The sequence below is a fragment of the Cervus canadensis genome, chromosome 1 (assembly GCF_019320065.1).
Source record: "Cervus canadensis isolate Bull #8, Minnesota chromosome 1, ASM1932006v1, whole genome shotgun sequence".
Taxonomy (NCBI): domain Eukaryota; kingdom Metazoa; phylum Chordata; class Mammalia; order Artiodactyla; family Cervidae; genus Cervus; species Cervus canadensis.
The window spans coordinates 10,557,091-10,570,469 of record NC_057386.1 but is presented as its reverse complement, the minus strand read 5'-3'; the positions used below and the strand labels follow the sequence as shown (position 1 = coordinate 10,570,469).

The window sequence follows — 13,379 nt, the reverse complement described above, 5'->3', positions numbered from 1 at the left end:
CCTGGTGTACACATGACCGAGGGCGGGGCGGGGCGGCTCTGGTGCTCACGTGACCGCGGGACGGAGGCCAGGCCGGAGCCGCCACCATGCGAAGCTCTGGGCAGGTCTGCGGGGTGCTGCTGATTTCCGTGGGTCTCTGTTGTGTGCACCGGGCGCGCTCCCGGAACGTGCTGCTGATCCTCGGTAAGTGTTGACCCGCTGGCACCCCGGGCACTGCCCTCTACCGCCGCCGGTTGGCTCTCCCAGAAGCGGCCAGTGCTAACTCTCAGTGCCCTGCAGCCCCCATTTCCATTCATTCCCCGTCTCCTTTCTTTGCTGGCCCCAGACTCTTTGTGATCAGCTCCTTGGAGAGGCAGGCAGAGGCAGCCCTGCCCACTGGAGGGTCTGGAGGGGTCGGGACCAGCGTTCACACTCCTCTCCTGCCCCGGGTTCTGACCCTGTACCCCGGAGCAGCCCGGGCTAGCCCTGCGGTCTCCGCCCCCCACCAGGGGAGGCTGGGCGGTTTTCCAGAGATTGCGGAGCGGATGCCAGAAGTGGGGGTTGGTGCCCAGGGCCCCAAAGACCAGTCAGGGTGCCCTCGGGCTCTCGTCTTCTTCCCAGCAGTGATAACCCCTGTTTGCCCTTCCTTTTTTAGACCCCAGAGCGCTGTAGCTCAGTTCTCCTCCTCCTGGCTGAAGAGAGCAGCCCCCCACCCACCTTCTCCACTGGCCTCCACCACCCTGAAACCCGAAGTTCCTCTAGCACCCCGCTGTTCACGAGACTTCCTGTTTGGGTAACCAGGGCCCAGCTCTCACAAGACAACCGGATTCTTTCCTCTTTTGAGGTCTGGCTGTCTGCCAGGGTCTTGCTTTCTGATTAACATTGTGGTCTTGGGCAGGCCCTTCAGCTAATTGTAACATAAACAGCCCTGCACTGAGGGACTCCCTTCAGCTCCCCCACTTTGAGGGGCATGGGCAGAGAACCTGCACGTGGATCCATATCCTCATGCATGTCTTCAGAGCCCAGGACTGCATGGGCATACCTGCCTGGAGCTCAGGCCTACCTGAGTTTTCGCTCTGCCTCCTAACATGTTCACCCACTTTTCATACAAGTCTGTTGGCATTCTCACTCAAGTAACAGGCCTGCTGAATATCATGCCCAGCTGGGAATCACACCTGCTAGGTATCACACCTGCCCAGGTATCATAACTGCCTAGCCATCACTGGCCCAGGCCACTGCCGCAGGACCCAGGTCTTTCTCATTTCCATATGCTGCTCCTTCTGAGCCCAGCCCACTTTGTCCTTTGTTTTCCATCTTCCTAAGCGGACGACGGAGGCTTTGAGAGTGGCGCCTACAACAACAGCGCCATCTCTACCCCGCACCTGGACGCCTTGGCCCGCCGGAGTCTTATCTTCCGCAATGCCTTCACCTCTGTCAGCAGCTGCTCTCCCAGCCGCGCCAGCCTCCTCACTGGCCTGCCCCAGGTGAGGGCGGCAGGGGGGCTGGAGGAGGGAGTGCCCCAAGGCCTCTGCTGCTGAAAACACTTCCCTTGTCTCCCTGGGCACTGTCCACCTTCCCTCCGTCACCCCCAGCCAAATAGTCCACGTGCAGCCCTGCTCCAGCACCCTGTGACTGTGAGCAGTCACTTACCTCTGTGAGCCTCAGTCTCCTCACCTGTAAGATGGGGTCACGATTATAGCTCACTCCTGGGATTACTATAGGATTGGCCAAGTTAACGCCTTGTGTGGAAAGCTCATAGTAAGATGCCTGGCAGTTATTTGCTCAGCCCATGTTCATTCTTGTCGTGATATTGTCCCAGGAGCTTGTGTGGCAGTAAACGCTGCCATTTAAGGCACTTACTCTATTTTTATTGAGCCGATATATATAAATACAGTTTAAAAATGTACTGTTTTAACTGTTTTAAGGATACAGCTCAGCGGCATTAAGTACATTTACATTGTTGTGTAACCATCACCACCATCTAGGACATTTTTATCACCTCAAACTGAAACTCTGTCCCCATTAAACAGTAATTCCTTCCTGCTGCACCACCAGCCTCAACCACCTGTCAACTTTCTGTCTCTGTGAATTTGGTTACTCTCAGTACCTCACGTAAGTGGAATCACACAGTTTTTGCCTTTTTGTGACTGGCTGGTTTCACTCAGCATAATGTCCCCAAGCTTCACCCGAGTAGTGGCACGTGTCAGTAACTCACTACTTTTCAAGGCTGAGTAATGTTCCATTGTGTGACAGAGCATATTTTGTTTATCGATTCATCTGTTAATGGACACTTGGGTTGATTCCACCTTTGACTTTTGGAATAATGCTCCTGTGAACCAGGTGTACATGGGCACTTACTCTTGATGTGTTACCTCACAACCTTATTTTATGGGAACACAGCTGTGGTCTGTGCGTTTCTTTCTGAGAGCCTGAGCCAGTGAGGAGAATGCCTACATAAAGAGGAGACTGTTAACTGAACACAGAAGCTTCCTGAAAGGTTAATCAGGCAGCTGTAGGCCATGCTCACCTCTGGACAGTGGGCTGCAGGAATAAGGACAGGGGTTTACCTTCTTGTATCTCTCTAGTTTGAGTTTGTAACATGTATGACAATTTCTTTCATGCTATAAAATGGCTTGCTGGGATGGCTTTCACTCAATAGTGTGTGGTCTTGATAGAAAAATTGAAAAGTATAGATATGCAAAAAGAAGAAAATAAAGGCTACTCCCTAATTTTGGTGTACATCCTCCCAGTCTGTTGTATTTCCTGCCAAAGTCCCATGGGAAGGACCTGTGGGCCTGTTGGGCAGGGAGTGAGAGACGGAGAAAACCTCTCCGAGGATGCTAAATCAGGGATCTGTGAAGGGCCAGGTTGGTGAGCCTGGAAGAGGGGGAGCGTTGCAGCGGGGGAAGAAGGGCAGGGGTGGTAGGACCAGGTGGTATCCTGCATCACAGCATCTCTGCTCGCAGCATCAGAACGGAATGTATGGCCTGCACCAGGATGTCCACCACTTCAACTCCTTTGACCGGGTGCAGAGCCTGCCGCTGCTGCTGGGCCGAGCTGGCATTCACACAGGTGAGGGGCTTCGTGTGGCCCCAGGGGCAAGAGAGCAACTTCCCATCCTGCCCCAGAGATCCTGACTGGGCTATGGGCACATGAGAACAAGGGCTCTGCTGCCCTCCTGGAGGCCGTAGCAAGATACAGGGTCTGGGGAGCAGAGAAGCGGGCAGAAGGGAATGGGAAACCAAAGGGCCTCTGAATAGGCCTGTCTCCCTGGCTCCAGGCATCATTGGGAAGAAGCACGTGGGGCCGGAGATGGTGTATCCATTTGATTTTGCGTTCACGGAGGAGAATGGCTCTGTCCTCCAGGTTGGGCGGAACATCACTAGAATTAAACTGCTGGTCCGGAAATTCCTGCAGACGCGGGGTGACAGGTGCGCAGAGAGTCCCTCCCCCCTACCTCCCTCACTTAGCCAGACCTCTGGGCAGTTAATACTGGATGCGGTTCCCAGAGTCTTTGGTTGGGATTCTTGGAGTCCTCAGATAGCTGGGGTGTGGGTGGGGGAGAAAATTCCCTATACTCAAATTGATCTGGTCAGAGGAAGAGGAGACGTGGGGAACCTGAGGTGGCACGGATCACAGAGAGGTCATCAGTTGTAGGGGAGTAGGCAAAGCTGGGGAGTGTTCCTTCCTGAAGGATGAGGCTCCCCAGGGTAGAAGTAGGGTGATGGGTCAGCCATCTGACCTTGATCTTAGCGCTCAAGCCCATTTCTCCACCTGCAGGCCTTTCTTCCTCTATGTCGCCTTCCATGACCCCCACCGCTGCGGGCACTCCCAGCCACAGTATGGGGCATTCTGTGAGAAGTTTGGCAATGGGGAGAGTGGCATGGGGCGGATTCCAGACTGGACCCCCCAGACCTACAACCCGAAGGATGTGGAGGTAGGAGGGCCCCTCTCCACGTTTCCAAGAACTACCCTTCTTCTTCCACTTTGTAAATCGGGGGACCTGTGCCCTTCCGGTGGGTTTGCAGCCCTGGCCCCAGGTGTGTAAGAAGAGACTCTGACTCATTGGAGCCAGGTCCCCATCAATGGGATGGCAGAGAGAAGGGAAAAGACATGGATGATGTTCCCAGAAGCATGGATCTTCTGGATTAGTCCATTCAGGAAGGAAGATGATTTCGGGCCCTGGGAGGAGGGCTGGCAACTGTATCTCCCATGCCAATTTAAGGACTGACCACTCTGTCTCCTCCCCAACCCATCTGTTCTAACCTTGACTTTCCACCCGCCTGCCCCATCCTAGGTGCCTTACTTCGTCCCTGACACCCCAGCCGCCCGAGCTGACCTGGCTGCTCAGTACACCACCATTGGCCGGATGGACCAAGGTGGGTTCAGGGAGCCCAGGCGATGGCATAGGGCATGTTTCAGGCCCCCATCTTGGACCAGAAGCCAGAAGTCACAATGTTGCGGGGTTGTGTTCTCTTAGGGGCCTCTGAGGGAGAGTCCTTGCCTCTTCCAGCTTCCTGTGGCCCCACATGTTCCTTGGCTTGTGGCTGCTTCACTCTGATCTCTGCCTCTGTTATCATATGTCTTCTTCCCATGTCTTCTCTTTAGTCTTTGTTCCTCCTCTTTATATAAAGACACTCATCACTTGATTTAAAGACTGCTTAGGTACTTTAGGATTATGTCATCTTGAGATCCTTGACTTGGGATCTGCTGGGCGGGAGCCTTGCAGTGGGAAGGAAGGCAGGGGTGACTGAAGGAATCGATGGTGCAGGGTCTGATGAAGAAATGCAGGAGTGCACACACATTCCCATGACTGCACGTCTGCCTGTGTCTGAGCTCTGCTGTCCCCTCCACACCCTGCAGGGATTGGACTTGTGCTCCAGGAGCTGCGTGGAGCAGGCGTCCTGAATGACACCCTGGTCATCTTCACATCCGACAATGGGATCCCCTTCCCCAGCGGCAGGACCAACCTGTACTGGCCAGGCACTGCAGAGCCCATGCTGGTATCATCCCCAGAGCACCCAAAACGCTGGGGCCAGGTCAGTGAGGCCTACGTGAGCCTCTTAGGTAAGACTCGACATCCCATACAGCAGGGATCGGGTGGCAGTGGGGGGTGAGGGAGGAAGTGAATGTTTAGTGGGACCACAACGTCTAGATGTTGCTCCTTACCCATTACCTTATGTGGTTGCCACTCCACTCCAGTGAGAAAGGGGTGATCACCCCCATTCTACAGTTGCAAAAATGAGGCTCCGAGACGTGAAGTAAGAAGTCCAAGGTCACACAGCTTGTAAGCACCAAACTTGGATTCTAGTTTTGGTCTCACTGCCTTCACGCCTATCATTTTTCCACTGGACCATTGGGGAGCATCAGTCACCTGGAGCACTTGCTAGGATCCAAATATCCCACTGCATAGAGTCTGATTCAGTAGATCTGGGATGGTGTCCAAAAATTTGCATTTTTGACAAGTTCCCAGGTGATTCTGATGCACCTTGAACCCTCTTTGAGGGGTCAGGGCAGTAGCATGCTTGGGTCCCCATGGCTCAGGGCTCACGTCTCCCTTTGGCTCCAAGGTCAGGGAGTGTTATAGCTGCAACACAGAGCAGGAATAGGTCCCTAGGGGCCTTCCTCAAGGATTTTAGAATTCTGGGTATCACCGAATTGGGGCCTCCTGTTATATTGGAGGCATCATAGCCCGGAGGGTGACGCAGCAGCAATGGGTTGACTCATAGCAGCTTCTCCCTGTTGGTGATTTGATGTGCGAGGCAGCCCACCAGCTTCCAGAGTGGCTTGGATTCACCCTTTCCAGGGGGCTGGACCTAGTGCCCTGGAGGGCCCGCCCTGCTGAGATGCCATCTCCTTTCCAGATCTCACGCCCACCATCTTGGATTGGTTCTCCATCCCCTACCCTAGCTATGCCATCTTTGGCACAAAGACCGTCCAGCTCACTGGGCGGTCCCTCCTCCCAGTACTGGAGGCGGAACCCCTCTGGACCACAGTCTTCGGCAGCCAGAGCTACCACGAGGTCACCATGTCCTACCCCATGCGCTCCGTGCACCACCAGAACTTCCACCTTGTGCACAACCTCCACTTCAAGATGCCCTTCCCCATCGACCAGGACTTCTATGTCTCGCCGACCTTCCAGGACCTCCTGAATCGCACCACAGCTGGCCAGCCCACAGGCTGGTATAAGGACCTGCATCACTACTACTACCGGGAGCGCTGGGAGCTCTATGACAGGAGCCAGGACCCCCACGAGACCCACAACCTGGCTGCCGACCCCCGCTATGCCCAGGTTCTGGAACTGCTTCAGACCCAGCTGGTCAAGTGGCAGTGGGAGACGCATGACCCCTGGGTGTGTGCTCCGGATGGGGTGCTGGAGGAGAAGCTGGCTCCCCAGTGCCGGCCACTCCACAACGAGCTGTGAGGCTCTTCCTGCCCCTATAGTAGGGGGCCCGCTGTCCGGAGTCTGAGCCGCGTCCTGGCACATGAATTCCTGGGGGGTACCCAAGATGCTGCAGGATCCCCAACCTGTGACAACATGAGGATGGTCCGGGGACTTGCAGGGAAAAATGTGGTTGGGACATGGGTCTTCAGACGCTCTGGTTCTTTGGAAACCACAGACGTTCTTGTGCCCCTCACCTGAGAGGAGATGGGTTTCCATGTGCCAAGAGGGTGGCAGGTGGGTGCAGACCACACTCAGTGTGGGGACAGCATCTGTCAATCCTGGTCTGGATAGGGAGCCTCTGAAGGACCTTTGGGCTTTCTTCTCCCTTCACTTTGCTGACAGTCAGGCTCCCAACCCCTGGGCTGGGTTTCCGTGAGACTGCTGATTCTTGGCAGGCTCCTTGAGTGATGGGTGTCATCCTGGGGTCTGTATGGACAGAGCTTGCCCTTCTTTTTGAGAGGGTACCAGGATGAAGATGCCACTGCGGAAGGCGTGAAACTGCCCCACTCACTGGGTGAATCCTGGATGAACACGAGTCTGTAGCACAGACAGCACTCCAGACCTACCCTGCCTCCGCCCACCTGGGAGCAGAAGCTCTGCCTGGGAGAGCCCAGAAAAGGGGCGTTCTCTCAAGTGGATGTACTCCTGTTGCCCTGCCCACCCCCATCATCTCCATCCTGGGGAATATGGGAGGGGAGTCACAGGCCTGAGCATTCTGTAAAAGCTTTTTATTTTAGTAAAATATATCAAAGTTCATTTTCTAAATTTGTTCATGACACAGGGGCCATCAGCAAGGCCTCTACTCTGTCCACACGACCTTCTTCTGTTCATCCATAACAGCCAGGCGGACACAGCCAAGCAGGGCATCCAGGTCACTCCAGCTTTCAGGGGCCAGGCTGCTATATAGACAGGGCACTTTATCCAGCTCAGCCTCCTCCTGCCTGGCAGCCTCCAGGAACTGGTCCTCTGCGGTACCTAGCCGCTGCAGAGCCTTCCTGCCAGGGCCGGAGATGGGAGGGTGACTTAGGGAGAGCCTTGCACTTGTCTCCCAGCACAGAGCCCCAGAAATCAGCTGCCAGCTTGGAATTCTAGGGGCCTGGATGGACTGATGATGCAACAGCTGTCTAGATACCCTAGACACGGGTGGCCTGATTGAAGGTAACCTAATGCCTCATGAAGAAAATACAACTGGGGCCCTAGATGATGTTGCACTAACGGAAGGTGGTCTAGTTTACAACTTCAGTTCTGAAAGTACAAAGGGAGCAGCAGGACTTCTGGGTTTGTCCCAGTTATGAACCAAGGAGTGTTTTTCGGTCTCTGTCCTCACCTGACATTGTTGGACTGTTAACTGTACCCCAGGAAACATGTGGCCTTAGCCAAGGTATGGTTCTAGGGTCTCACCTTACTGTCCTCTGGGTTGCTCCTGGGGGCTGGCTGCAGGACCTTTGTCCTGGATATTGTGGGGGAACTGCCCTGTGACACTCTGGGGCTGGCACAGGGTGAGATCCTGGAAACCCCGACACAGGCTCCAGATATGTTCACCATGGGCCTCACGGGGAGTTCCAGCGCCTGTTCAAACACCACCACCAGCCCCCAGGGGTTCACCTACTTGAATTTCTTTGCCATCTTCTCATTGACGGAGACATGGATAATGATGGGGAAGATCTCCATCCTGTGCAGGACACAGACACTGTCCAGTTGGATGTCCAGGAGGGCGTGGGTGTTCTGCGGGGAGTGGGGAGAGAAGTGAGCCTCAGCCTCAGAGGACATGAGGGGAGCCCACACTCAGGGAAGACATGGAGAGAAGGGTGTGGGTGGGACTGAAGTTTGCAAAGGAGATGGGGGAAAGAATTTGGGAATGCCCCTTTGTATATGAGCATGCTTGCTGTACAGTTTTAAAAGTTTTATCCATTTGACTTTTTTTTTTTCCATTTGACTTTTTACCTCTGATCTAAAAATCAGGCCACTGGGATTGAGGGAGGCTTTGTGTGGAGCTCAAACCCTAGGAGGCGGTGGCTCCATCAGCCTCTTTGGAGGTTAGAAGGAGACGGGGCCATTGTGCCTCTGGTTCACAGCTGTTCCTAACTGCTTTGTATCAACAGAAAATTTTATCATTCTCAGTGAGCTTTTCATATATTTGTCTAAGCCTTAAAACATGGAGTATTATCTCCATTTTATTCATTCACTTAACAAATGTTTATTAAACATCTCCTGTGTCGAGGAAACAGGTTCAGGGAAGTTAAGTCTTACTCAAGGTCATGTGGACCCCACATGGCAGAAATGGTTTGATCTTTCTGTGATGGAGCCAGAGATGAGCTAGGCACCAATCCCGGGTGCTCCAGGGGGCCCTGGAGGTTGGCACTTCCTGCCTTCTCCCCCCGCCCTCCTCTGGAGATGGAGTTCCTCCCAGCCCCCACCCCACCCCTTACCTTTCCCATGAGGGACTCGACTGCTCTGCGGGTGACACAGTAGAGGCCACCAGATGCCTCTCTCTCCTGGATGATGTCCCCTCTCTGGCTGGAGGTGTCATACTCCTCCTGGCTCAAGTACTCTGAAGGTGACAGTTGATGGGGATGTCACACACCCAGCTGCTCCCTGAAGAGCCCGTGCTGAACACCCCCCACCCCCGCAGACCCCTGTGAGCCCTAGGGTTTCCTAGCTCTTGCTAGGGTTTCCTCTTTATAAACCTGACCCTGCTCTCTCTGCTTGGAGGAGTCTGTGCCCTGCACATTCACCCTGAACTCAGACACAGCGGGTGCCCAGTCAATGCCAGGATGTGGGTGAATGGATGGAAGGTTGGGTGGAAGGAAGGATGGAGGGAAAGAAGGAAGGATGGACAGATGTAGATAAACCCCTTTACCATCACTTCCCAAGCCCCAAACTTACACATGCAACTTCTTACACCCAGAAATCCCTTCAAGCCCTTAAATCAGTCATTCTCAACCCGGGGCAATTTCTCCCCCAAGGGACACTTGGCAATGTCTGGAGACATTTCTGACTGTCACAGCTTTGGGGGAGGGGCTCTGCTCCTGGCATCGAGTGGGTTGAGGCCTGGGTATGTTACCCATCTGCGATGCACAGGACAGCCCACAACAGAGAAGGACCCCGAATGTCATGCCCAGGCTGAGAACTCCTGCCCTGTATAAACATGTTAGAACACACCCCTACTTTTCCCTTCTTCCTGAATAGCACCCACACTCCCAAGTGAGAACCGCATGTGCCATCCTGCTAGCTTCCACCCTCCGGAGCACCACCAGACCCTGCAGACAGCTCTTGGGACTACCCTCTCTTCCCTGCTGTGGCTTTGCTTTCCCTCTGGCCCTGAGGGTTCCAGTGGTCTTTAGTCTCTCCAGTCTGTCTTCTATTCTGCTTTCAAAACAGGCATTCAAAGATCAGGCCTGATCCCATCCCTTAGCCCGCAGCACTTCCAGGCACCCACTGCCTCCTCCCCGTCCTACCTCAGTACTTGGCACATTCTGCTTCTCAGCCTGGACTGCCTTGTTCTGCTCACAAACTCCTGCCTGTCATCCCCACCCTCACTCCTACCCCTCTCCAAAGAATTCCCCTCTGGGCCACTTGTGGAGCTTAGACAAGTCAGCCTGCCACATGCTTAGGTGTCTGTCTCCAGAGGCGCAGACTAGACACCCGGGGCCTGTAACCCTCTGCACAGAGCCTGGCACACAGTAGGTGCTCACTGCAGGAACCACACTTGCTCCCCTCTGTCCCCTCTGCGAACTCCAGGAGAGAAGGACAGGGCCCTGTTCACCCTCACGTTGTAGCCCGACTCTCTGGGGCAGTCACCAACCAGGAATGGTGGATGGAGGAAAGTGCCAAGGAGCCAACACCTGCCCTCCAGCCAGCTGAGCCACCTCTCCTGCAGAGCAGGGCCACGGGGACCCAGGATTCCCACTGGCCAGTTCATCTCCATGGCTCTACATTGAGTGGCTTTGGGCAGGTGGATGGAGCCCTTTGGTTGTATGACTCCGTGGAGTACAAACCAAGCTGCCAGCAGAACTGCGCTTTGCCCCACCCCTCCCCCATCCCAAATCCATGTTCATCTGAAACCTCAGATTTTCACCTTATTTGGAAATAAGATCTTTATAGATGCTGTTAGTTAAGAGGAGGTTGTACTGGAGTAGGGTGGTCTGAAATCCAATGACTGGCTCCTCGTAAGAAAGTAATGTGAAGGCAGAGGGACACACAGATGAGGAGGCAGAGATCAGAGTGTTATAGTCACAAGCCACCATCAGCCACCAGAGCAGGGAGAGACAGGAAGGATGCCCCCCACCGCAGCCTTTGGAGAAAGGGCAGGCTGTGGAGACAACTTCAGACTTCCATCCTTCAGAACACTAAGAGAATGCATCTCTGCTATTTTAAGCCCCCTGGTTTGTGGTCCTTTGTTTAGGCAGCTCCAGGACCACTCCTCTGTCATCTACCCCCTTGAAAGCAGATACAGCGTTCTGCCAAGGCCTCGCCCCGCCACCTGACAGTTAGGTGGGACTCCCAGGTGAGAGCGTACCTGCTGGGCATTTCTTAAACCCTTGGAAGAGGCACAGCTTCTCAATCAGGATCTTCCCGACCACCCTGGGCACGAAGAGCACGGGCCGGGGCCGGCTGGGCCTGTGGGGGTGCACCAGGGTGTAGGGCACCAGGGTGAAGCAGCTCTCAGTCCAAAAGCACACAGTGGAGGGGTCTGTGGGAGGAAGGAGCCGTGAGTGGGCCGGGCGCCGGGCTGCAGCAGCCCCTGCCCCCAGGACGGCCTGTCTGTTTTGCTCGCTGCTGCAGCCTGGCCCCTGCAGTAACACGGGCACACTGGGCTCCTGCATGACGCACCACGGCCTCCACACCTGTCCTGGCTGGTCTCTTTGTACTTGCTGATTAGGTGTCCTGCTTCTCTAGGATCACCTTTATAGACTACAGCTTAAACTCTTTTCCCCGTTTGACTCACAGGGAAGATAGAAAACCTGAGTTTATCCTCCCAAACAGTCTGGAAGCTTCCTGTGTCTTCTTCCTTAGCCTCATCCTCGGGGACACATGATCCCAGTCCTTCCCTCCCTCCCTGGTCCCTGATCTCCTCTCCTGGTCATTTCGGTAATATTAGATTCGGGTTGGGTTGGGAGGAACCCCTGGAAGAGGGCATGGCAACCCACTCCAGTTTTCCTTGCCTGGAGAATCCCATGGACAGAGGAGCCTGGGGGCCATAGAGTCGCAAAGAGTCAGACACGACTGAAGTGACTAAGGACACAGGCACTCAAAGCACTTTTCAAGAAGAAAATAAACTCAGAATGATTTACCTTTCTCTAAATTAACTTCTGCTTATCTCGTCACAGTTTTACCTGCACAGGGATCTGTGCTGTGCTGGCCTCTGTCACAGCCACTGCCCCCCACCCCAGCCACTATATTCCCTGGGGCTTTTAAAAACAGCAGCCATCTGAGGGCCCATTGGTTTGTGGAGTGCTGGGCATTTGGAGAGTGTTTAGACTTTACTATTTAAAAGGACTGCTGTTCAGATGACTGTACCAGTGGTTTTGGACCATCTCATTGGGGTAGATTACAGAAGTAGGAGCATCAGTTAAAGGTCACTAAGGGTGTATACCAATTGCTTTCCAGAAGGGCACATAGACATCAATTATGATTCTTAAAACACATTCTGGCCTAGATGAATGGTGTTATCCTGACCAAGCTGCCCAACCACTGCGGCCCCTGAAGACCCTCCACCAGCCCCACCTGCCTCACCTTCTACCCGGCTCGGGTCCGACTGGCTTCCTTCAAAGCTTGACCACAGAGGGCTGGCCTTGGTTCTGTCCATACTGACAATGCGGACCAACTTCTGGGCTCCCCCAGAAGGCTGCTGGATGAGGTAGAAGGAACGTCATACAGTACTGGGGGCCTGCCTCAGCCAAATCCAGGGTGATCTCTGGCCCCAGGCTGTGCCCACTGAACAGTCAGGAGGCCCAGGCCCCATGACAGGGGATGGGAGATGAAGGGTGGCCAAAGAGGGTCCTCAGGCTTAGCCCTCCTTAGAGAGGGCAGGGAGTGGGAGGCAGGAAGGAAGAGTAGGGCCCTCCCAGCCTAGCCCTGCGACAATCCTGGGGGCTGCCCAAGTGCCTTGCTCAGGGGCAGCTGAGTGTTCTATGTCGGGGCAACTTAATGGTGCCCAGCCTCAGTGGAGAATAAGAATGGGGTGCACATGGCGGGCAAATGGGGTAACCTGGAAGTAACAGGCAGGGAGCATACACGATATATCTGCACACAATAGATCTTGCAGGCTAGGCAGTACACAGACCCAAGTGAAGGTTTGGACCGCGCAGTAAGAGACACACCAAGTCACCCCACCTCAGGTCAGCAGCCTACTCTCTCCACATGGGACCCTCAGTCAGTGCCCACAGTTTTCCAGCCCACCCCAGGTAGGGCTGTGATTTTGGGGGTGGAAGGAGGGATTGACTGGGCCCCTCCCTCAGGATGATGTGAGTTGGGAGAGAAGAAGGCCAGCGGGGGGAGAGGCAGAGCCCACCCGAGTGGGACCCCATGTCTAGGACCTGGACTGACCGGGTGAGCACCCCACCTCACCTTGCGGGTCATGGTGCTCTGATGAGCCATGTCCTGGAGGAGGGCGATGAGCAGCTGCTGAGCCCTGTGAGGGGGAGAACGACCCCAGCCCAGCTGCAGGGAGGGCTGGATGGGAGAGGTGGGCCCCTGCACAGTGCTCTGGGACACCCCCCTGCCCCCACCACGGTCCTTCACCGCAGCAGCCCTGTAGTCCCCTGGGGTTCTTAAACACCTGCAGAGCCCCAGCCCACCCCTGGAGATGCTAACTGAATTGTTCTGAGGGAGGGTCCAGGCAACACAGTCTGAGCGGGGTGGAGGCCACCACTCCAGGACCTCACTAGTCCCAGTGTGGCCTGAGGATTTCAGCCTGGCCTCACCCAGAGAGGGCCTGGAAATGCAGGGTCTC

At 54.9% G+C, this 13,379-nt stretch overlaps 2 protein-coding genes across 11 annotated transcripts in view; one reads left to right on the top strand and one right to left on the bottom strand.

The window, feature by feature from the left end:
- The first annotated feature begins 25 nt into the window (after positions 1 to 25).
- Positions 26 to 7,180, top strand: SGSH (N-sulfoglucosamine sulfohydrolase). 3 transcript variants are annotated; one of them, XM_043462708.1, is made up of 8 exons: positions 26 to 183; positions 1,303 to 1,463; positions 2,946 to 3,051; positions 3,260 to 3,410; positions 3,760 to 3,916; positions 4,277 to 4,358; positions 4,843 to 5,046; positions 5,844 to 7,180. In XM_043462708.1, the coding sequence occupies exons 1-8, from the start codon at positions 87 to 89 to the stop codon at positions 6,401 to 6,403; spliced, it is 1,518 nt and encodes a 505-aa protein (XP_043318643.1). In that variant the 5' UTR covers positions 26 to 86; the 3' UTR covers positions 6,404 to 7,180. The 3 variants fall into 3 exon arrangements, with proteins under 3 accessions (XP_043318643.1, XP_043318656.1, XP_043318651.1); XM_043462716.1 differs by lacking the exon at positions 26 to 183 and adding an exon at positions 2,010 to 2,091 and having other exon boundaries at positions 1,326 to 1,463; XM_043462721.1 differs by lacking the exon at positions 1,303 to 1,463 and having other exon boundaries at positions 49 to 183.
- CARD14 (caspase recruitment domain family member 14) overlaps positions 7,138 to 13,379 on the bottom strand; it is a 38,347-nt gene continuing 32,105 nt past the window's right edge. For 6 of the 8 annotated variants that reach the window (XM_043462606.1, XM_043462616.1, XM_043462625.1 and 3 more), the window contains 6 exons: positions 12,995 to 13,058; positions 12,161 to 12,275; positions 10,944 to 11,117; positions 8,854 to 8,975; positions 8,034 to 8,149; positions 7,138 to 7,419 (listed from right to left, as the gene is read on the bottom strand). In XM_043462606.1, the coding sequence (XP_043318541.1) occupies positions 7,224 to 7,419; positions 8,034 to 8,149; positions 8,854 to 8,975; positions 10,944 to 11,117; positions 12,161 to 12,275; positions 12,995 to 13,058 (787 nt within the window). In that variant the 3' untranslated portion in view covers positions 7,138 to 7,223. The remainder of the gene's footprint in view (positions 7,420 to 8,033; positions 8,150 to 8,853; positions 8,976 to 10,943; positions 11,118 to 12,160; positions 12,276 to 12,994; positions 13,059 to 13,379) is intronic. The other 2 variants (XM_043462661.1, XM_043462645.1) reach the window with 1 other exon arrangement.

Excerpts from the sequence above, each read along its gene's own strand:
- SGSH (XM_043462708.1), top strand. The coding sequence starts at position 87 with ATGCGAAGCTCTGGGCAGGTCTGCGGGGTGCTGCTGATTTCCGTGGGT. Across the intron at positions 184-1,302 it reads GAACGTGCTGCTGATCCTCG|CGGACGACGGAGGCTTTGAG; the intron begins GTAAGTGTTGAC and ends CATCTTCCTAAG. Across the intron at positions 3,411-3,759 it reads CTGCAGACGCGGGGTGACAG|GCCTTTCTTCCTCTATGTCG; the intron begins GTGCGCAGAGAG and ends CTCCACCTGCAG.